Source organism: Myotis brandtii, unplaced genomic scaffold (genome assembly GCF_000412655.1).
Source record: "Myotis brandtii unplaced genomic scaffold, ASM41265v1 scaffold274, whole genome shotgun sequence".
NCBI classification, from domain to species: Eukaryota; Metazoa; Chordata; class Mammalia; order Chiroptera; family Vespertilionidae; genus Myotis; species Myotis brandtii.
The window spans coordinates 5,529,330-5,552,988 of NW_005360425.1; the positions used below are offsets into that span (position 1 = coordinate 5,529,330).

The following is a 23,659-nucleotide window of genomic DNA, read 5'->3' on the forward strand; positions in this document are numbered from 1 at the left end:
TTACCAAGTAACTCCACCCGTTTTAAAACTCTTCTCTTGGATTTTATCGTGCCCTTCTGGCTGCTGCTTCTGAGTCTTTCTTTGCCTTAAATGCTTGTGCTCCTCAGTGCATCATTTTTTTTTATTTTATATGTTTTTTGCTGTTTTATTTTTTTTCAGCTGATATTCTTTTTTAAATAATTCTTTATTGTTGAAAGAATCACACGTCACCTTATTGATACATTAATGGCTCTCAGTTTTCTATCATCAGTCTAGATCTCTATTGCGTTCAAGACCCATACATCTAGTTACCTTGCGGATGTCTCCCAAGTACCAAGTTCAACTCTTCACCTCCCTCCACCTTTCCTCTTCATTTTCTGGCTAAGACGCATTCTAACTTGGGGTAGATATGTGGGTTCTAGAGTCAAGAGATACCTAGGTTCTAATCCTAGCTCTGCCCAAGCTATATGATTTTGTTAATATCTGAAAACCTGAGTTCCTTACCTATAAAGCAGGAATATTAGTCGCTACGTGACCTTCTTGGGTTCTTCATCACCTACAGAAAGTCTAAATTCCTGTAAGACCATCAGCATGACCCTTGCCTAACTCACTACTCCCATTTCCACTTTTGGTTCCTTGAATATACCAGGCATATGGTTAAGCGCTATACTCTCTGCCTAGACAGCCTTACACTAATTCCTACTCTTCTAACCCAGCAAATTACTACCTATTACCTATCCTTCAGGTTTGAGCTCAGATGTCATAATCTCTGGGAAGCCAAGGTGGGTTAGAGACCCCTCTCCTGACAGTAGAAACTGTTTTAGTCACTCTATTATCAGCAATAACATAGGACTTTGAGTTACATTTGTGTTGACTGAGGAAAGAAGCAAAAGACATAAAGATGGTTTCTAAGAGCATGTATTATACAGAGCTGAGTTAAGAAATGGCAGACAACTGCTATGTTTGCTTTAAAAGCTCATTGGTTGCCACTGCCAAGTCCTGATGCTTGTGAGGGGCCCCTGGGTCTCGGCCCCTTTGGAGCAGGTTGGGCCCAGGCTCCTGGGTGAGGGGGCAGCTTCTGCATGGAAGGTTCTGCCTCCTGTCACCTGAGGCCTCAGGCACTGTGGTGATGCCCAGGGCTGGCTCCTCCTTCTCTATCTGCGCACACTCAGGCTCCCAGCGCCAGCTTTGGCTGGAAAGCTGACAAGGGTGGGCCAGCCCAGGGGCGTTGGGTGGCCATGACTTCCCCTCCTGCCTAGGAGACAGGTTCTCAGGACGGGCTGGAGTTGTGGCTTCCAAATCCTGGGAGCTGACCAACCCACCTTCCGTTGTTGCCTTTCTGCTTATGGATGCCTGCTCTGGGCCCTCAAGAAGGAATTTCCAGGACCATGGGCCTGGCCCTCCAGGGGTGGAGGAGGCAGGGGGGCCACTGGTGGGGATGAGTCCTGGGGAACTGGGACAAAGTGCTGTTAGTGCCTGGGTGTGGAGGAGCTGGGCCTTCAAGCAGCCTTCAGGGGGGATGGGGTCTGTGGGTCCAGCCCCACCCAGGCTGGGAGTTGGTGACAAGGAGCTGGCAGCCTCCTCAAAGACTTGCAGGATCCCAAGCTTCCTCTGGGGGTCACCAGGGCCTTCCATATGGGGGTCCCTGGGCAAGAAGGCGTCTTCTTCCTCCCCCTCTCCTGCTCCTCTGAGGGGCGGATCCTGGCCCACTTCTGGGTTAGGTACCAAGCTTGGCTCCTGCACACCTTGGCTGTTCTCAGGCCCCTCATCAGCATCATCCTCTGAAGAGTCAACCTCACGGATGGCTTCCTGCTTCTGCAGTGACTCTCGCCGCTCGGCCCGGTCCTGTCGGAGGGTGCCTAGAGCTCGCGAGGGAGCAGGCTGCAGCACTCCTTTCCCTGGCAGCACCCCCTTCCCAGACAGCACACTCCTGGTCCCAGCTACCTCCAGAGGACTGACTTCCCTGGGTGGCAGTTCCTTCTTGAGCTCAGGGTGGGGCAGGTCAAGGCTATGCTTTCGAGAAGTGGCTAGCTTCTTCTCAGAAGCAGCAAGTGCAGCCGCCAGTTTCTCAGCTGACTGCACCCTCTTAAGTAGTGGTGAGCGGGGAGGCTCCGCACTCTTGGGCCGGGAGAGTTGCCTGCCTAGGGGAGGCGACACGTGAAGCTTGGTGGGGAGGGCCTGGGTTCCATGGCCAGACAGGGGTGATGGGGAGCGCTGGGGTGAAGCTGCTGGTGGTGGAGAAGGGGTGTGGGCCAGTGGTGACAGTGGGATGCTGCCTGCTGACTTGCGCCGTGGAGAGCGGTACTGCCGTTGGAGCTTGGGTGCCAGACCGTGCAGGGAGCTGGGCCGTGTATGCCCAGAGCCGGCTGGAGAGCTGGGCACACTGGAGCTGGGGGAGCTGCTCTGTGACGAATTCCCTCCCACTTTGCACAAACAGACAAAAGCAGAGAGAGCAATGTTAGCTGTTAGAAATGACTGAGGGGCAAGGCAATGCTTAGCTCTGGAATGTCCCAGGAGTATCAAGGTTACCCCATCGGTGAACCAGAGCCCAGGCCATAGAGATGAAGTCACCCTCCACCCCTGTCACCTCCTCTCCAAGTCAGCTGGATCTTTCAGGGGGTGGGTTGAATGACAGTTTCAGAGTGGGACCCATGAGAATCAGAGGGCAGGCGCTTTCCTACCTCCCAGGGGCTGTCTGCGATCTGCAGAGAGCCTTTCCTACCTGAATGCACAGCATCAGGAGTCACCCGGTAGCCCTGAGTGGGAGATCGGGGGGAAAGGCTGTGGCCGTGTGTGGGAGAGCCCGGCCCGCTCTCTCCTGATGACAAGGAGCGGTTAAGGGAAGAGAGGCTGCGGCTGGTGTGGAGCAGGGACGCCTGCTTAGTGATCTTTCGGAACAGGGAGCTCCTTTTTCTGCTGCAGAGACAAGAGCCAAAGCTGTCTGACTTGGTGCACAGGGCACAGCACACACAAGCACCACATACTGGCCCAGAGCAGACCCTAGGGCCAAGTCTGGCTCACCTTTCTTGCCCATCTTTGCCCCGGCTCCGCTTGCTTCTTCGGGCCATCTTGGCCTTGTAGCTGCCCCTCCGTGCCGGCCCCACTTTAATGGATGTGTTCTCCAGGGGAGTTGTTGAAATAGACAACTTGTTTCCACTCTGGGGACCAGAACATGAACCCAGGCTAAGGTGGTGGCCATATTTTTGATCCAACTCCTACCCCTGGGCATGGCTAGAACATAGCTCTAGCCTCTGTCTGAACCACAGACCTGTCTTCTCTTTACAGGTTAGCAAATGGCTCTGACTGGAGCCCAAGTAGTTTGGGTTGAGAAAGTAGAGAAGAGGCTTACCTATCCTGCTCTCCAATCCTACCCAAGGCCCAGAGTATCACTGGACCTTGGTCAGTGAGGGTGGTGCCTTCTAGCGAAAACGCATCGCTAAGGCCGTACCCAAATTGTGTGTGTGCATCTGTACTCAGTGCCAGGTGTACGTGTACTCGACTCCTTCTCCCTATGGCCAGTCACAGACTCCAAGGCTGGGGTCGACCACAGCAGGCAGCACACCCAGCACTAACCTTCAGGATCAGCTCCACCACCTCAGTGTGCACCAGCCCATGCACAGGCTCCCCGTTGACATGAGTGATGAGGTCGCCCTGACGAAGCCCCGCCTCACTGGCTGGACCTCCATCCTCCACGTGCTGCCCCAGGGAGAGAACAGTTATCAGCCTGGAGCCTGAGCCTGAGCCTGAGGGTAGTGTGGGCAGGGACAGGCAGGCCCTAGTAAGGGTAAAGTAGAGGAGTGATGAAGCTGGGAGACAGCGGGTCTGGATGCCCGGACATACCCACACCATGTGGTGCACAGTGTAGACGTCCAAGTCACCCATGTAGACACGGATCGCCCGCAGGGTGAAGCCATACTTCTTGCCAGCTCGGTGAATGATGATGGGGGTCCTCGAGTTGCTGAGGGCTGGCAAGAAGTCCCTGCTTGGAGAAGAGTCCCTGGATGATGGGTTGGATGACTGGGAATGTGGGGACATGGGGCTGGCCAAGGGAGAGCAGGTGTGGTGTTCTGGAGAATGAGAAACCAGGACTTAGTGGGTCAGGGGACCCTGGCCTGGCAAAAATCCCAGACCAGCCCCCCACCTAGGCTGTTGATCACATACAGCCCTAGCCAGAGACAGAGCCTTAGCCCAGGTATGTCCTCCCCACAGCCTCTGAGCAGCAAAGCCCCTCCTGTACCCGAGCCCTCTCAGACCCCAGCAGGTGATGAAATGGGAGCTGGCATTTTCTGAGTGCTTGCTTATGTGGATCAGGGACCATATAAACCCTTCATACATATTTAAACTAGAGACTTCTAGTTTCATAACAAAGGGAAAACAGTGACACGGTCTCTCAGGTACCTGCTCCTCAACATACAGTGCACAGACACACCTGCCCTGTGCAGACTCCTGCACAGGCCCACGGAGATTCCAGGGCCCTTCCTGTGAGTTTTATCCTAGTTCCCCAAGGCCTCACCTGTAGGAATGAGGAGGGACAGGGCTGTGGCTGAGGCGGACTTGATCACTTTGCTGATGGGGCGAGTGGTGCGCTTTTCTATAGAGTCCCCTGAGAGCAGCCGGTGGCGGGCCCTGCGCACTGCCAGGTCACTGATGGCCTTGGCTGTGGCTCCCTCAGCCAGCTGTGGGGTCCCACGGCCTCGAGTCTCCATGGCTGTGGGCCCAAATGAGCAATGAGACCTGCGATGCAGCCGAGCTGCCCCTCCCTGCCTCCCTGCATTATGGTCCAGCCTGGGCCCTTTGGCCACCTGCTGGGCCACACCTGGACTAGAACCACTGCTCTGGCTAGCAGGCTCCTCATCCAGCTTCAGCTGCTGCTCCACTGGCCGTTCAGGGATAGGCTCAGACATCCCTTCTGCAGATGTGGGTGTCAGAAGCCATATGCCCTCCTGCTGCTGCCTCCTGGGGGTGCTGGTAGCCTCCTCAGGGCCCTCCGGGAAGCGAGGCACGTCCAGGAGGCCTGAGCAGTGACGCCGCACAGTCAGTGGGGGGCTTGAGTCACTTTCCGTGTGGGAGGACTCAGACACCGACAGCCGCTTCCGCAATCTGCAAGACACAAGGCCTACGGTGAGATGGCCCTGGGGTCTCCCTCCTCCAGCCCAGGCTTCCTTAGGGTCTCACAGAACACTTCTCAGACGTTCCGGAGGAGCCGCTCTTGTGGACGCCCCCTCACTGCCACTAGCACTCCTCCCCAGGATCTGAATCCCGCCCATAATCTGTGACAACTGAAGGATGGCTGTGCTCCCACTCTGGGCGAGCTCTGGGTGCTCACATCTCAGGGGAGCCAATCACCCAGCTCCGGTCTCGACCCTTCAGCCCCGCCAGGCCATCTGAGCGGTCTTCCTTCTCCTCACTCAGGCTGCGCTTGGTGGGGGGTGGTGTCTGGCGCTCCTCGAGCAGCGACAGCCGCTCCATGCTACTGTACACCTGTGGGCACAGAAGACGTGCTGGGGACGGGCTCCAACAGACAACCTAAGGAGCAAAAAGTGTCCCTGCACCCGATCCCCAGGAATCTGAATCAGTGCTTCCCTTCCTTCCCCTGTACATACCCTTGAATGTTCAAGGAAACAGCGATTCCGCTGGGCTGACCTGGCCTCACCCCTGGAGTGGTTCTAGAAGTGTCTGTCATATGCAGGTCCTGCCTTTCCTCCTCTTTTTCCTGAAGAAGCCCCTTCACCTCTTCCCCAGCCTGTCCCAGGCATGACCCTTGACAGGTCCTCTTCTTCCAATCCTCCAGCCTGCCCTAGCCAGTCTGGGCCTGCCTCAGTGGTACCTTGCTGAATCTGGGAGAGCAGGAAGAGAACTGGCGGATCTCAAGACAGCCATCTTCACTCACTTCCTCCTCATCTTCTGAGTCCACGTGGTGATACCGATCTGAGCGGGCTGGGTCAGACAAACAGAGGACAGTCCCCTTCAGAGGCCACTGGTGGTGGCCTCTTTTGACCCTAACAAACCTCGGGAGTGCTTGGAGAAGTTGCTCTCCCCATGCCAAGTTCAGAGTGCATGGGTATTTCTGAAAAAGCAGGGAGGAGCCCTAATCCTCCTGACCCATCGTGGCCTTACTGTCAAAGTAGCTGGTATCATCTTCCGATTCCAGTTGAGGAATGAATTCAGCCTTCTGGCGAAGAAGTCCTGTCCAGTCCAGACCAGTGAAGAATGGGTGCTGCTTCACCTCAAAAGCACTGCCTGTGGACAGGGAGGGCGTGGGCCAGGGGGCGGGTGAGCAGGTGGAGCCCAGGTCAGCAAGTCCAGGGAGAACCCAGACCTCAAGAAGCTAGGCCTGGAGCCTCAGCTCCAGCACCTTCCCAGATGATCTGCCCAGAGGAGCAGGGCGAGTTTCAGGACCCACAGGCACTACCCACACTTGAAGCCTGACCCTCCCGGTGGCATGGACTCAGCCTCCCTCTTCCCTCTTCCATGTGATGAAAAAGTTTAGTGGGGCCTGTCCTACCTGTACCCAGTCTCTCCAGAGGGTTCTGGTGGAGCAGTTTAGAGGTGAGGTCCTGGGCATCTGGCGGCAATGCATCATCCCCCTCAGGCCACACAATCTCATCTGAAGGGTCGTGGGGGGTGAGGAGAAAGGGAGTGGGTGAGAGAAGGGCCTCAGAAGTTGTAGGCAGAGTGGGAGATGGAGAAGATGGTCCTCGGATAGAATCAGGGTAGGGAGGCATAAAGGGCTCAGCCCAGAATCCCTGAAAGCTTGCCTGGGACCCCAATTCCTTAGGTTCCTATCCTCCTAGAATGCACGCCCCAGAGCATGGCTGGCTTTCTGGTCCAGGGTGGGCACTGCAAAGCCATGACTTCCCTGAAGCTCCAACTCCTCCTGCCTTTACAGTCCAGACACACGTACATGCCCACACAAAACTCACACTCACAGGATACGCACACAGACAACACAGGTACATAAACAGAACAAGCCCAGGTGACACACAGTGTGGCTGTGCGCACACACAACTAAGGCAAGCATACACGACGAGAACCCTAAGCCTCATGGGTGCATGCGTAAATCATTATCTGTGGATCCAGACTCTGCCTCCCCGTGGGCCAGGGTGATGGTACCTACCACTGATCACTTGCCCAAAGAGCTCCTCCGGAGTGTCTCCAAAGAAAGGGACGCAACCCACCAGGAACTCATACAGGATTATGCCCATGGCCCACCAGTCCACTGGCTTCCCATAGCCCTGACGCAGAATCACCTCAGGTGCAATGTACTCCGGAGTCCCGCATACCTGGGCATAGAGAAATCAGGCTGACTCAGCTTCCTGAGGCAGTTCCCTGGCATGACAGCTGGAGGGGTGGATTCCCACCTTTGGGGGAAAAAAGTCTGAGAATACAGACTTAGCTAACTTTGGTTAATGAGCAAAAGCAACCAGGGTACCAGAGTTGGAACTGTTGGTGGGGTGAGTTTATGTATCTTCTAATTACCCAAGGATAGCAGCTCCAGGGGAGCCTTGCTCTTGACTGAGCCAGGAGGTTCAGAATGGACCTCACACCAGTCTGAGTGTCAATGGTACTATGACCCATTTTCTCCAAACTCTGAGTAAGATCTTGGATTTTATATCTATACTAGAGGCCTGGTGCACAGATTTGTACACGGGTGGGGTCTCTCAGCCTGGCCTTTGGGAATCGGGCTGAAACCGGCTCTCCGACATCCCCCAAGAGTTCCCGGATAGTGAGAGGGCACAGGCCAGGCTGAGGGACCCCACTGGTGCACGATCGGGGCCAGGGAGAGAACGTGGGAGGGATCTAGGGCGTGTCCAGCCTGTCTTGTCCAGTCCTGATTGGCCAGACCCCAGCAACAAGCTAACCTACCAGTTGGGGCATCTGCCCCCTGGTGGTCAGTGCACGTCATAGTGACTGGTCGAACGGTCGGATACTTAGCATATCAGGCTTTTATTATATAGGACTAAAGGCTGGGTGCATGACATTAGTGCACTGGAGGGGGGGTGGTGGTCCCTCAGCCGGGCCTGCATCCTCTTGCAGTCTGGGACGCCTCAGCAGACATCCCAAGGGGTCCTTAGCGCTGCTGTGGAGGCAGGAAAGGCTCCTGCCACCACCCCTGCACCAGCTGTGAGCCCGGCTTCTAGCTGAACACACTGACCACCAGGGAGCAGCTCCTGCGTTGAGCATCTGCCCCCTGGTGGTCAGTTTGCATCATAGCGACTGGTTGTTCCTCCATTTGGTCGATTTGCATATTAGGGTTTTATTATATAGGACTAGAGGCCCAGTGCATGAAATTCATGCACTCGGGGTAGGGGGGTTCCTCAGCCCGGCCTGCGCCTTCTTGTAGTCCAGGAGCCCTTTGGGGATGTCTGACTGACGGCCTAGGCCTGCTCCCCGCCTAGAGTGGGCCTAAGCCATCAGTTGGACATCTAGTGTTGCTGCGTAGGTGAGAGAGGCTCCCACCACTGGTGCTGTGCTCGCCATCTGAGAGCCTGGCTCAGGGCTTCTGGCTGAGCAGTGCTCCCTCTGTGGGAGTGCACTGACCACCAGGAGGCAGCTCTGGCATTGAGCGTCTGCCCCCTGGTGGTCAGTGCGCATCATAACGACCGGTCGTCCCACCGTTCAGTTGATTTGCATATTAGCCTTTCATTGTATAGGATAATTCTCTGGTCCACCCTATTTTCTAAATGTGTGACCTATCTTTATGCTTCCCTGGAATCAAAAGATGAAAAAGATAGGAGTTCCCAGTCTTAACATATACCTACAGGGTAAGCATACCCCCTGTCTTTATTCTGAGGCCTGGAATTCAACCCCCAAAGTCTCAACCATCCTTCCTTACCTGCTTGTCCAGGAACTCCCGGGCATCCTTTTCAATGTGGCCCTCGTACAAGTTTGTTGTCAGACTCATGAGGCCAATTTTAGAAAGGCCAAAATCAGTGAGCTTGATATGCCCCATGGATGTAATCAGGAGGCTGGGAAACCAGAGACAGAGGCTGGAGTTATTTCCTCGTTTTCTAAAAGTGCTAACCTTACTATGTGCCACATTTCCCGCTCAGGCTTCTGAGGGGCTCCTGTGGGGCAGCAGGGTAGCTTTGGTGAGAAGACAGGGACTTGGAAGGAATAGCTCTGGCTTTGTGAGCACTGCATTTTGCACAAGCAACCTGCTCTCTGCCCATCCCCAACCCACTTCTGTTTGCTGCCTTCGCTATTCTTCCCTGGGGGTAGGGGGCAGCCAGCCCAGGAAAATTTTCTTCCACAGAGCGGTCAGCCTCATCCTTAGGCTGCAGCTATTCCCAGTCCTCTCTCCTCACCTGCTGGCTCTCAACACCCCTGACTCAGAGGCACATACTCTTGTTCCATGTCCAGGGTGGGTCTTAGAAAGAGGGTTGATTGGGAGAAACTAGAAATCAGATCTCACAAAGAACTGTCTTTTTCCTCTCCTTTCACATACTCCACCTGAGCCATTTCATTTTGTTTGAAGGCTGCTCCCGGCCATGCCTTTATTCTATGATTCCCAAATCAGTATCTCTGGTCCTGACTTCTGAACTCCATGTCCATCGACTACCCATATGTTTTACAGGCACCACACACTCAACCTGTCCAAACTAGTCATCTTCCCAACTGGCCCTCTTCTTGGTGAAAAGCATCGTTTCTGTTACCTACTGAGCTCTGTGGTAAGTGCTTTATTGATTATTCATAAAAATACTAGTATTTTGGCTCCTGGAAGGTCTTACAGAATAACACAACAAATGTTATTATTCCCATTTTAAAGAGGAGGAACAGAGGCTCAGAGAGGTTTAATTCAGAATCGAGCTCATGGAGTTAACGAGTGGTCATCTGAACACGGGCCTGTCTCATGTCAAAGCCACTTTCCACTTTGGAGGCTTATCTCCATCACAGTCCCAGGCTAGAAATCTGGACGACATCCCAGACTCCTGCTCTCTTGCTTCTTCCTGCACCTCCACCCCAACCTTGTCATTTCCCTTCTCCTCCCGAACATTATGCCCTCTTCTCCATCCTGACTGTTTAGGTGCAGGCATTGTTGTTTTGGCCTAATCTACTGCAGTGGTCTCACTATCTCTTTCCGCTGGCAGAGTGATTTTCCTAAACTAAACCCAAAGTCTGAATGTGTCATTTTATCAAATCTTTGGTTCATAGGCCCTTCAAAGACCTCTAGGATCCTTTAAATAAAACCCAAACTTAACAAAAAGGCCCTTGAGGATCTAATTCCTGCCCATCTCTCTGGTCTTATCTCTTACTACTGACCAACCATACTGTACAACAAGCATGTCAAACTCAAAGGCTAATACGGGCCAAATAAACAAGGTTTAAGTTTATGTGGGTCGCAAAAAAACAAAAGCTTCAATTTTCATAGAAACATAGGTTTACTTCGGTAGAGACATGCTGAATACAAAGGGCTGAAATAAATGAGCAATCGTTAACATAAAATAATAGGGCATTTTAATAAAAATTAATATTTTTTCTTGAACATTAACTTACCAGACACTGAATAACTGCACATATTAAGCATAATCAACCTATTTTTCTTGTTCTCTGAAAGCAAAATATTTCCTGTTGTGCACACCAACCAAGTCAATACAAGACTAATAACGTGGCAAATATTTGCTGCTAGTATTAGTGGAGAAATGGTGCGCCTGCGCGTAAGGGAAATGAGTGCAACATGATTATAGTAATCAGTCATGAGTGAATGTTGTAGTTCGTTATTAGTAATTATGTATAACAAGATATTGTAAAAATTAAGTTACGAAATTTTCATTAAAACGTTTCTTACATACCGTATATTGGCTGGGCTGAAAAAAATATTCATTGTGGTTTGCATGTGGCCCTCAGGCTGCAAGTTTGACATGCTTGCTGTACAACTTGTAGTTCCTGAATGGGTCACACCTCTGTGCCTTTGCAAATCCCACTCCCCAGCTTTAGAAAGCTCTTCCCACCTTTTTCCAGTTGACTAATGCCTTCCGAGAAACCGCCTGTACACGGATATTTCTGTCTTCCACTCTAGACCAGGGACCATTTTATAAGCCATAATATCATGCTGGCACAGAGCAGATGTCAGCAAATGTCAGAACACTTGTGCAGCCATCTATCATATATGCTGATCCTTTTGTTCCTGCCTGGTTTTTTAAGTGGCACTCCTCAGTAACTCTTACATGTCACCAGAGCCTTACAATGCCCCTGCCAGACCTTGCTGGTGATGGTCTCTTATTGGAGTGGTCAGGGATAGTGTACTGGGCATAGATGGATACCCACACGAGCAACCGTTCTGGTATAGATTCAAACATGCTCTGTCGACCTCCATTTATCTAGAGACCCAAGATGGAGAACTTGGAACTAGGGACCCAGATAGTGGGCGTACTTGTCAGGCTTGAGGTCACGGTGCACGATGCCGTAGTTGTGTAAGTACTCCAGGGCCAGCACGGTTTCCGCAAAGTACAGACGCACCATGTCCACGGGCAGGGCCCCGATGTTCTTCAGCAGAGTGGCACAGTCTCCTCCTGCAACGAGGCGGCTGCTGTGAGGGAAGGACCCAGCTCTCTGCTCTCCGCAGTCTCAGGCTTACAGTCTCTAAGGCCCCAGGGCAGACAAACTCATGGGAGACCCTGGTGCTAGAGACTGTGACTCTAGCCTCTCTGCTGCTGGCATGGGTGGGAGACAGTGTGAAGGGAAGCAGGAGGGAAGGTGAATGGCCGTTTAGGCCATTGCCAGGCCAGAGAGAGAAGGAACCCAGGCCTCTATGCCTGTAAGTTGATTTGTAGAGATAGGACTACATTATTTTAGGATGAGAATCCTGTATATTGCAAACGCATCTGGCCGAGAAGTCAGCATTGTTCATTTCCTTCCTGATGGCTGTCCTTTAATTTTTGAGTGAAATAACAGTGTAAACTCCCAGCATGCATCTACTAATTAAAAGGGGAGTTTTGTTCAGCGTCAACTTCAAGACTTAGGCAAAATATCTTTGGAAGCTGTACACAGCAGTAAAAAGGGGAGAAGGAAGGCCACCGGCCATGAAGTTCTCCTGCTCCATCCTGAAAGCATTTTGTGTGGCCTTAGGGGGTGTCTCTTTCACAAGCCATCAGCCAGGGCAATGGCTTTCCTGTCTTCTGAGGGTCCAGCTTCCAACCCTGGGCTTTTGCCACCTCTTTTGTTCCTGCCTGGTCTAGCAGTAGAGGCTGTGCAGGCTTTGGGATGCAAGATTCTAGAGCCGCCAGGCTGACACATCCTGTCCCAGAGTGCCTCTCATGCACCTGCCAGGGGCAGCCTCATGGTAGCTACTGCTGCAGAAGCCTCTTCCTGTGAGAGGCAGGGAGCTGTGTGCCCACCATCGCCAAATGGGCTGAGATCCTAAGGCAGAAACCAATGTCACAGAGAGACTGAGAAGCCGGGCCATGAAACTTTACCCCCAAGTAATCGATTGGTCCCAGCTCAGGGATGTCTCAGTTTGTGCCTTTGGCCTCCATGCCAGGCCACCTTTTCCCAAGTACCTTCAACATACTCCATCACCATGCAGAGGTGGCGCTTGGTCTCAAAGGAGCAGAACATGCTGACCACAAAGGGGTTCTCGGCAAAAGTCAGTATGTCACGCTCCACGAAGGCCTGCTGGATCTGGTTGTGTAGGATCAGGTTCTGCTTATTGATCTTCTTCATGGCAAAGCGCTGCCGGGTGGACTTGTGCCGCACCAGGAATACGGCCCTGGGAAACACACCCCATTCAGTCCCCTCATGGACCCTCAGCGCCTGAGCTGTGCTCTCCACCACCCAGAGTTGGGGTGGCCAAACTGCCTGCTCTCACACCTTATAAATGCCCAGAACAAAAGGGCAGGGCTGAGAAGGAACTGGGCACCCTGTCCATAGAGCTCTTCAATTTCCTAATTTACTAAGTCCTGGGGACACAGCTCAACCCTTCCCCAGAGCTCAGTGAGAGGAGTGGGAATCGCCTGGGAGAGGAACAGTGCTCAGATGTCAGAGGAAAGGGAACTCTTGCCCCTCCGGGAGGCTTTCAGGAGAGGGTCCACCCCGAGGTATCTGGGCAGCATACACTTATAGAAGGAAAAGCCCAAGAGCTGACTTAGCTGCAGCCCCCGCCACACCGACCCCTGCCTTTACCCATAGGCGCCATTGCTGATGAGCTTAATGGTTTCGAAGTCCTCTTCACAGGGTGCCTTTTTAGATGTCAAAGATGCCCCACGGCCCTGGAAGACAAGGGAAAAGTCAACAGGCAGGCATGCTTCTCAGGGGCTCTATGTTTAGGGAAGCTTGGCTCCAGCATTGGCTCAGCTCTTAGCCCTGCTGCAGCCTCCTGCCTCTAGGAGCTGAATGACATCTTGGGCTGTGCACACAACCCTCACCCCCTCCTCCAGATGTTCTAGTCATGAGAACTCACGGCCCTTGGCTTCACAGGGCCCGATCCAGGACTGGGGCAGGAGCACAGCATCTTTACCTCAACTGAATCATCGGTCTCCGGAGTATCAGGACTGTCATAGCTGCTCAACTGGGCCATTTCTAGAAACAAAGCAAGTGCGCATGGCACTGTTGCATCTTGGCAGTCCACACATCACATGGCAGGTACACGGAGGGAGGCACTTATGCTTTCAGCATCAGTCTGTGATGCAAACCTGGTCCTGCATCTCTCCTGGGTGTAGTCACAGCTTTTGAACTGGTTTGTCAGTAATACTGCCACTCCTATTTCTAGAAGTCCAGTGCCATTTATAAGGCCTGGCAAATTCTAGAAAGCTTCCCTCAAACTTGGGACAATTGATGGAAAACAGGACCCAAAGCTGGGCTCAGTTCCCATCCTGCTGGCCAAGGTGGCTCTGCCGGGTGGGGCTAGGAAGCAAGGAAGGCAGGACACCAGACCAGGGACATGGCAGCCCAGTTCAGCAGGAGCGCAGTGGGAAGCCCTGAAGAATGGAGATCAGCTTCTAACAACCTGAGCTGGGATCACCCCAAAGATACAGAAGGATTTATAAGGTGGCAGCAAGAGAGGTCAGCATGCAGAGGAGGTGAGTGTTTTTGAAAATGTGACTGTGTTCCTTTTGTTGTTCTCTTTTGACCTTGGGCTCTAAATCCAAGCCAGCTAAGCCCAAGGCAGTCCAGGTTGACTCTATCAGGCAGATGTGAACAATTCTGAAGGAACCCTATGGCAGAGGACATAGGGTTCCTCCTACAGCCCTGAGTCCCCTGGTGCTGTGCCAGGTCCATGTCCAATCTAAGCCTCTTCTCCAGGTGGTTTCCCTGCTCTTATAGCTGGTTGGCTGTGGCCTCTCTGCAGCCACCAGCAGCATGCTTACCTTCCAGGGGATCCCGCGTGAGGCCCAGCTGGCTAACAATGTAGCGGGGAATGTCACATTTAATCCCTTGTCCCTCTTTGGCATGGCCCTCAGCTGCTTCCAACAGGTGGTAGAACTCTTCAGGGTCAAACTCCTGTACCAGGGGGGAGAGGTAGTCATCGGTGAGAGCCACAAGTGGAGGCTGTTGGCCTCTCAGATTTTACAGCCTACAACCAGCACAGAATGCACAAGACCTTCCCTTGGTGATGGGGCACCCCGACCCCTGAATACCCAGAAACATCATGACTCAGGGATCAGGAGAATGAGGACAACACTGTCTTACAGGGCACTTCAAGATTAGATACTCTAAGCATAAGCTGTCTCTCCAGCAATAAGAACCAGAGCTATTGCTTTCAAAAGAGCTCAGCCTCCTATTCACTTGGTCCAAAGCCTTCCACTAGCCAGATGGCACTGTCAGGTGTGTACATGCACGCAGTCCACAGGAGCAGTCCTGGCACACTCTGTTATGGCTCACAGCCCTGGCGGTGCATGTGTGCCTTTAGCTCAAGCATGTCAAACTCGCGGCCGACGGGCCACATGCCTCGTTTATTTATTTCTGAGTAATATTCCATAGATTTACTCCTAAGAAAGATTTATTTAAATGAGGCATATGGCCTGCGGGCTGCGAGTTTGACATGCTTGCCTTTAACTATTTATGGAGCACCTCCTATGTGCTAGGAGCTAGAGAACCATGTGGATCAGAGCGCAGCAGTCCTTGTCTGCATGGAGCATGTAATAAGGGGGGTCCTATTTACTAAATGCCTAGCTAAACTCTCATAACACTTCTGTGACCTCGGTGAGGAAATGCAGGCTCACAGAGATGCACTGACTTGTTCATGGTCACAGAGGTAGGAAGGAACACAATACCAGCATTCAAACTGAGGCCTGACTCCGACCCGTTTACCCATGGACTCCATGTTCTTGAGGGAGAGGCCTTCTGCTTCACCACAGCCCCAGCCTCCACTGCTTTTACTTATGGTCTCATTATTTTAGAGAACTATAGCATTATCTATCTAGATATAATGTGAGCCAGACCTGGAAGTCCTTTAAATTTTATAATCTTCCTCAGTCCTTGTAGTCAGAATGTGTCCCTCATAAATCCCCTTCTCTGTTCTCCTGTCACTGTCCTAGTTCAGGCCACTCCTGTTTCTCACATGAATTGCTTTAAGTGACTGCAGTCTCTGGCTCATTCTGCCCTCTCTTCTAATTCACTATTCATGTTGCAGCCAGAGTAATCTTTCTTAGGAGTAAATCTATGGAATAGTACTCAGAAGTAAACAGGAACAAATTATTGACACATGCAACCACATGTATGAATCTCAAAAAAATTATGCTGAGTGAAAGAAGTCAGAACATACTCTATAATTTCATTTATATGAAACTATACAAAAGGCAAACTTATCCATAGTGAAGGAGAGCAGATAAGTGGTTGCCTGGGACGGGGGAAGGGACTGACTGCAAAGGGGCAGGAGGGAACTTGCTGAGGTGAAAGAAATGCTCTTGATCTCACCTGTGGCAGTGACTATCCAGGCTAAACCTCACTGAACTGTATACTCAAAAGGGGTATGTTCTAGTATATATAACTTATACCTCTATAGACGTGGTTTAAAAAGTACATCTGACTGTCACATTCTTACTAAAACTTTCTGATGGTTTCAAGTGGCAAACTCCTGAGCCGAGAACGCATCACTCTACGTGATCTTGTATGGACTCCTTCCAGGTTAATCCCTAACTAATTCTTCAAACACACAGGGTGCCCATGCCCCTTACCTGGCCAGCGCCATCCTATTCAAGTTGCTGAATAAGCTTCATGCCGCCCAGGGAGCTTCCACTGACTGCCCACCCCCAGGAGGACGGGAGCACCGCTTCCCCATGTTCCCGCTGTGCCCCTTGCTCACCTCAGCTGCAGCATTTCTTGTGGTACCATAATCACTATTTACATGTCTCCAGGCCTTCTCCTAAGGCACTAAAAGACCAAGTCTAACTGCACTCCAGAGGAAGCCTCTCAGGGTCAGGGACTCTGCTGGATTTATATCTGTACCTCCAGTTTCTAGCATGAAGGTGCTCAGTAAAGCATCAAATGATTAAACACAGGACTCAACTTGTGCAAACAAAACTGGTCTGTGCTCCTCAGCCCTCAGGCCCCCACTTAACTCAGGGCCTGTCCAGTGTGGGGATGGGCCAGACTAGTACCTCTCCCGGCCTCACCCCTCAGGACCATCTAGTTTTTCTCACAAGAACTCGTTTGGCCCCCCACTGCTTGCATATCATGTTTAAATAAGGACTTCAGCAGCAGAAATGGCAGTGGGTGCCACTAGTTTTGCTGATAGCAGAATATTCCTCCATAGCCTCACTCCCACCTCTCCAATCCCCACTAACCTTTCCCAGTCCACTCACCAGGCATTCCAGGAGGCGAGCTGGGCGGGCAATGACAATCATCAGCTTTTTCACCAGCTGCATCACAAAAGCCACTTCTGAACTCTCTGAGCGCTCATGAGCCTGTCGAGGAGACAAAGGTTGCTTAAGCAAGCCACTGGCCCAGTGTGGTTGAGCTAAGCAGGACTGGGCTGGGCAGAGCTATATACAGGGAGAAACAATATGGTGGTAGGAGAGCTCTGCAAAGTGAAGAACCAGTGAAGGCATGTGGGCTGGGAGAGGGAACAGGCTGCTAATTGGAACCACGTGAGCTTTAGAATCCTAGTGAATCCTATGTCACACAGACACACTGCTTTACCTGCTCCTCTACCAACAAGCTTCACTTACCCTCCAGACGCCAGTTTAACTCTCTAAGTGCCAACCAATATCCTAGGAACTATGCTAAAATTGCCAAGGCATTTTTGCTGATTTTACAGCAGTTTAGGAAAAAAATTATGAATCGCAAGTAAATGAAGTTACATATTCAAAAACTTAGGGAAACCTTTACTACATTTGTTTTCATCTTTGACATATATTGTTTGCTGATTGTATTATAAAATACTAAAAAAAAAATTTGAACAAAACATATAATGTGAAAATAAAATTAATGTTGACTTTGAATCCATGAATGAACTACTAGCATCTAATAGTGACACTGCAGGAGGAGCGCGATAACGCTCCCGGCACTCTAGAGGTTAAGGGGCTACTCTCAATGGAGCCTTCACTAATGTTCACTTCCCACCCCAGACTGTCAGGAATAGAGAGACTTCCAAGCAGGAGACTGATGGGACCAGACAGGTGTTTTATTTATTTTTTAATTATAATTTGGATATTTTTCCCCACTGATTTTTAGAGTGGAAGGGAGGGAGGTGGGGGAGAGAGAGAATCACCCATGTGAGAAAAACACATTGATTGGCTGTCTCCCGCATGCACCCTGACCGGGCCAGGGATCGAACCTGGAACCCAGGTATGTGTCCTTGACTGGAAATAAACCTGTGACTCTTTGATGCATGGGCCAACACTCTAGCCACACCAGCCAGGGCCAGATAGGTGTTTTATTATTTTTTAAAAATATATTTTTTTTATTGATTTCAGAGAGGAAGGGAGAGGGAGAGAGAGACAGAAACATTAATGATGAGAGAGATTCACTGATTAGCTGCCTCCTGCACACCCCACACTGGGGATCAAGCCTGCAACCTGGGTATGTGCACTGACCGGGAATCAAACTGTGACCTCTGGGTTCACAGGTCGACACTCAACCACTGAGCCACACTGCCTGGGCCAGATAGATATTTTAGAAAAGCCATTCTGCCTAGATTGTGAATGACGCACTAAAGTGGGAAAACTTGAAAGCAGGAAAATGCATTAACAAACGATTGCAATAATGCAGATGAGAAAGGCATAAATCCAGGCAGTAAAAATGGAGAGAAATGGACAGGTTGGGGCCATTTCATCTATCATTTTACAGATAGATGACTGAGTAGACTTGAGAGTGGATGAGCAGGAACAGACAGTAACTGAAATTACAATTTTAGAGAAATTTTAGTGAACTCATCAATGAAATACAAAATATAAGAAGATAAGCAGTTTGGTGAGGATAGGTAGAGAATATATTAATTACATTTGGTTTTAGAGAAGCAGCAGGCAGGTGAAAAATTAAGTTCTGTTTTGGACTCGCAGAGTTTGCAGTGCCTCTAACAGGTACTTTCTTGGATTTTTGCTCAGCCCAGGAGCCTTTCTCTTTCTTATGGAAACTTTTCTGCCTTCTAAAAGCCACATTTGTATTATGTGGTTTCACCTCCCCCTCCACATCCAATAGCTGGCCAACGTAGTTTCCTAGGAATTTAAAAATGGATGGAAAGACAACTGTTACTATTAGTGTGGCAGAACTATGCAATCTACTCTCGGGTGAAAAGGGTAGGCCACGCCTACCAAAGAGATAAGAGAATAGACACACAGAGAAAACCAGAGATGAGAGAGGAGGAATGCTTCCTGGGAGTTCAGAGGTTCTGGTTTGTAGTTCTGTCCCTTCCTAAGGCCTAGCTGCATTTCAGTCTTCAATTCTCCAAGACCCACCCCTTTTATAATTAGTTTCCCTTTCCTGCTTCAAGTACTGAATTGGCTTTCTGTTACTTGCAACTGAATACTAACCAACCTGGAAAGTCAAAGTGGAGGAATCCCGTAGTCAGTGGGGACACTGATCTGGAGCTCAGGAGAAGAGGGAGGGAAGCGGCCTCAGGTGGGAGTCCTCGGCATGTGGGTGACAACAGAAGACATGGAGTGGGAGAGTGAGAAGAAGAAAGAAGAATGGATGCTCAGGATAGTGCCCTGTGGAACATCAGCATTTAAGAGATAGGCAGAAAAGGAACTTGTGAAGTGGCAGCAAGACTGGAGAGAACAGAGTCATGGCAACCAGGGGGAAAAGATTAAGGAGAGGTAGTCACAGCGTAAAGTTCTGTAGAGAGGCGAAGAAAGATGAGGCCTGAAGAGGTCATAGGATTTGGCAATTGGCCAATTAGTTCCTTGGTAACTTTTGCTTCAAACAGTTTTAGTGGAATGGTGGGAAAGGCAAGTAGAAGGTAGAAGATTTAGCAGTGAATGGGTTGTAAGGAAGAAAAATGAGGACTATTTGAAAAACATTGGCTATGAAATGAAAAGAGAGGCCTGGCACTTGGTGAAATCTTGTTTATTCTTTTAAGAGTTAGCCCAAATGTCAACTCTATGAAGCTTCTTCCAAGTCCCCTGTCCTGCCAATCCCCTTCCCAGCACAAAAATACAGAAGTAACTGCTTTCTTTTCTATGTTCTCCCAGCTGTTTGCTCATACCACATGGTACTATCATGTTATCTATAATTAATGTGTCTCTACAGCAAGCATGTCAAATTCAAAGGCTAACACGGGCCAAATAAACAAGGTTTAAGTTTATGTGGGCCGCAAAAAAACAAAAGCTTCAATTTTCATAGAAATGTAGGTCCATTTCGATAGAGACATGCTGAATAAAAAGGGCTGAAACAAATGAGTAATCGTTAACATAAAATAGAACATTTTAATAAAAATTAATATTTTTTCTTGAACATTAATTTACCAGACACCGAATAACTAAACAAATTAATAAGCGTAACGCAAATAAACCTATTTTTCTTGTTCTCCAAAAGCGAAATATTTCCTTTTGCGCACACCAAACAAGTCAATACAAGACTAATGATGTGGCAATTGGCTGCTAAAATATTCACTGCTAGTATCAGTGGATAGAAATGGTGCGCCTGCGCATAAGGGAAATGACTGCAACACAATTATAGTAATCAGTCATGAGCGAACGTTGTAGTTCGTTATTAGTAACTAGAGGCCCAGTGCACAAAAATTTGTGCACTTGGGGGGTTCCCTCAGCCCGGCCTGTGCCCTCTCGCAGTCTGGGACCCCTTGGGGGATGTCCACCTGCTGGCTTAGGCCCGCTCCCTAGGGGATTGGGCCTAAGCTGGCAGTCAGACATCCCTCTGGCAGCCCGGGAGCCCTCGGGGGATGTCCATTTGCCAGCGGGGAGCAGGCCTAAGCTGCAGTCGGACATCCTTAGCGCTGCTGAGGAGGTGGGAGAGGCTCCCGCCACCACCGCTGTGCTGGCGCGTCTGCCCCCTGGTGGTCAGTGTGTGTCATAGTGACCAGTCATTCCCAGTCATTCTGCTGTTAGGGTCAATTTGCATATTACCCTTTTATTATATAGGATTATGTATAACAGGATATTGTAAAAATTAAGTTATGAAAAAATTTTTAAAACTTTTCTTACATACTGTTATATTGGCTGGGCTGCAAAAATATTTGTTGTGGGCCATATGCGGCCCATGGGCCTCGAGTTTGACATGCTTGCTCTACAGCTATACTGTAGGGTCTTATGAATAGAGAGGCTGTCTTTTTTCTTCCCTCAAATGCTAAGCCTACCATAGTGCTTCTTACATAGCAGGTGTTAGTCAATGTTTGTTAACTAAGTGTATGAAAATCTATGACCTTAAGCTCTGGAATATTACAAACCTGGGTTTGTGGTCTAGCTCTGCTACTTAACCCCTTAAAGCTTTAGTTTCCTCATCTGTAGATTTAGAGAATAATAATAGTCCTCTCCTTCCAGTACTGTTGTGAAGATTAAGTTGAATAATGGAGATAATGTAGTGTCCAGCATGTATTAAGTGTTCTATAAATGATAGTAATTTTTATTATTTGAAATCTAAATCTTATCATGTCACTTTTCAATTTAAAACCAGTGATTCCCCATTGCCTTTATGTTAAACTCTAAGCTCCTCACAAGGCTGCCGCCTCGCTACCCCAGGTTTAACTCTTCAAGTTCTTCCACAACTCTGCCCTGCAGGTACCCTTCACTTTAGTCATGCCAGACTACTTTATCTGCAGTTCCTGGAATATACCAAGTTCCATTACATCTCTGAGAGGTTGTTTATAATGAACTCCTACTTAATCGTCAAGATTCAACTCTTTCTGAACTCTCCATGTAGCGTCACTACAACCTCCTCTGTGCTCAGAACTGACCTTTATTTATTTACTTATTTATTTATTTATTTTTCTTTATTGATTTCAGAGAGGAAGGGAGAAGAAGAGAGAGATAGAAACATCAATGATGAGAGAGAATCATTGATTGGCTGCCTCCTGCACACCCCCCACCGGGGATGGAGCCCACAACCCAGGCATGTGCCCCCAGCCGGAATCGAACCTGGGACCCCTCAGTCCGTAGGCTGACGCTCTATCCACTGAGCCAAGCCGGCCAGGGCAGAACTGACCTTTATTTAGTGTTCACCAATCACACTTACTACCATAAACACAAGTGAGATAATTCCATGGAGCACTCAATGTAGCGGCTGGCACACAGTACATTCAATAAATTATAGCTGTTATTTTTACTGTAAGTACGTGTTGATGGGTCTATAACCCCAGTCACCAGCAAATTCCTTCTAGAACCTGCACAAAACTTTTTCTGCATTCTCAGGGTCCAGCACATTAGGGAACAGATGATGCACTAGCTCCAGTTTTAGGGCTCTTCCTATTGCACAAAAAAACCGATGCCCCGGGGCAATGAGTCTGAGAAAATGCCTGAAGGTTTTGGGCAGGGCTCTGACTGTAGCATGTCAGATCAACCATAGATGTACAAGCAACCTTGGAAGTCACGCTAAGTTGATCCTTTACCTGATGCCTCAAATCCCTGATTCCTATCTACTACTGGAGAACTGTTAGAAAGTTATTCTTGAACATAAACAAATAGCTGCCAATGGTTTTCTAAGGTCATATTTATACAATCTTAAATTTAAGTATTCTTTTGAAATCAGGAAAAAATATTTTTGTAGAAGGAAGTACTTCCTTATCTATTAAATCAGAACCTTTCTCACTATAACTCTTGCTCACTGGGCTAGTACGTCTTATTTTTTAAAAAAAATATATATTTTTATTGATTTTAGAGAGGAAGGGAGGAGAGATAGAAACATCAATGATGAGAGAGAATCATTGATCAGCTGCCTCTTGCACGCCCCCTACTGGGGATCGAGCCCGCAACCTAGGCATGTGCCCCTGGCCAGAATCAAACCTGGGACCCTTCAGTCTGCAGGCCGACACTCTATCCACTGAACCAAACCAGCTAGGGCTGGGCTAGTATGTCTTTAGGGGACAGAGAATAATGTGCTACCTCTTATATGTGAGAAATCTTCCAATATTTGACAGCAATAATCATGATCATCTTTAGTCATCCTTTCTCTAGATTCAACTGTTTCCTACATTTAAAAAAATTCCCTGCTCCTAATTTCTAGACTAATACACTGAAGTCCTGTTTGATCTTTATTCCTGGGTTCTTAGCTCAGTTGGTACTACACCAGAGCAAGGTCATGGGGTCTAGACTAGGAAATACTGTACTGACATGAAGAGCCCGGAGGACACAGGCACATCTCTCGCTGAAACTGTACGAATGGTGTAATATGGGGCAACTGTGAACTGGGTGGGAAGGCACCTGCCCACCTTATTGAGAGGCGATAGGAAAGCAAACATGGAGCAGTGGTTAAGAACTCAGTGTCTCCTCTGGTCTTGACCACCTCTGAATTACTTTAGGTCCCCCCCACCCCACCCCCCGACTTCACACTAGAGAAGATCAGGTTTTTAAACACTTAAGTCTCCACTAAAGAACTTCTCACCAGGCAAGTAGAATGTCAGCAAATAGATACACCCACAGTGCGAGCCTTGGGCTGCTTTCCCTTGGCTAAGGAGAAAGTCTGAAGGCTCTACTTACACCAGTATTTCTACTAGAAGAGAGCTGCCTATAGCCATCTGGGCTGCTTTTTGGCTTTGAGTTACAAAATCTCCTAGTCAAATACTTATGAATACTACCAATGTTGGAGTCTCGGGCAGAGTAATGGGAATTAGAAAAAGAAAGGACACTGAGATCTTCTGATACCAAAAGGCTTCCTCAGTAATGCAGGGGACTGAGGAGGAACCTGAGTCCATCAGCACCACACATGGAGGTGGGCCCTGCACACTAGCAAGGAGGTGGCAAGCAGGCTGAGAAGACTGAGAACCCATTAAGGCCTTAACCTTAGCTTGGGATGCCTAATCCACTACCACATGGACGATTCACCAGAGTTCCAGCACAAGGACACTCACATCTTGCAGAAGTTTCTCTAAATTCTCTTGAAGTTCGTAGAAGTACTGTGATGTAATGAGGCCACTCCGAGATTTATCCAGGCAGTCTCGGGCCATCTCAATCACTTGATGATGAATAAAGCTCAAGGCTCCATCTGCCAAGGGCAACACGCTGTCTGGAGTGTTGGAGGAAATGAACTCTGCTAGGCGCTCTTCCATCTGTGCAGTGGCCTGGGAATAAAAATAGGAAAAGTGACACTTCCCTTCTAATTCTAGCTCAGCTGGAGTTAAGCCTGAAGGACC

General features: G+C 49.6%; 1 protein-coding gene across 6 annotated transcripts in view; it reads right to left on the minus strand.

The window, feature by feature from the left end:
* Window positions 1–879: 879 nt before the first annotated feature.
* Window positions 880–23,659, minus strand: part of MAST2 (microtubule associated serine/threonine kinase 2) — a 77,467-nt gene continuing 54,687 nt past the window's right edge. For 4 of the 6 annotated variants that reach the window (XM_005868670.2, XM_014541617.1, XM_005868668.2 and 1 more), the window contains 20 exons: window positions 23,378–23,587; window positions 16,722–16,823; window positions 14,286–14,418; window positions 13,436–13,497; window positions 13,102–13,187; window positions 12,480–12,688; window positions 11,354–11,492; window positions 8,816–8,948; window positions 7,097–7,262; window positions 6,485–6,586; window positions 6,097–6,219; window positions 5,807–5,916; window positions 5,306–5,460; window positions 4,796–5,079; window positions 4,493–4,687; window positions 3,820–4,046; window positions 3,553–3,675; window positions 3,001–3,137; window positions 2,702–2,895; window positions 880–2,402 (listed from right to left, as the gene is read on the minus strand). In XM_005868670.2, coding sequence (XP_005868732.1) covers window positions 937–2,402; window positions 2,702–2,895; window positions 3,001–3,137; window positions 3,553–3,675; window positions 3,820–4,046; window positions 4,493–4,687; window positions 4,796–5,079; window positions 5,306–5,460; window positions 5,807–5,916; window positions 6,097–6,219; window positions 6,485–6,586; window positions 7,097–7,262; window positions 8,816–8,948; window positions 11,354–11,492; window positions 12,480–12,688; window positions 13,102–13,187; window positions 13,436–13,497; window positions 14,286–14,418; window positions 16,722–16,823; window positions 23,378–23,587 — 4,356 coding nt within the window. In that variant the 3' untranslated portion in view covers window positions 880–936. The remainder of the gene's footprint in view (window positions 2,403–2,701; window positions 2,896–3,000; window positions 3,138–3,552; window positions 3,676–3,819; window positions 4,047–4,492; window positions 4,688–4,795; window positions 5,080–5,305; window positions 5,461–5,806; window positions 5,917–6,096; window positions 6,220–6,484; window positions 6,587–7,096; window positions 7,263–8,815; window positions 8,949–11,353; window positions 11,493–12,479; window positions 12,689–13,101; window positions 13,188–13,435; window positions 13,498–14,285; window positions 14,419–16,721; window positions 16,824–23,377; window positions 23,588–23,659) is intronic. The other 2 variants (XM_005868669.2, XM_005868667.2) reach the window with 1 other exon arrangement.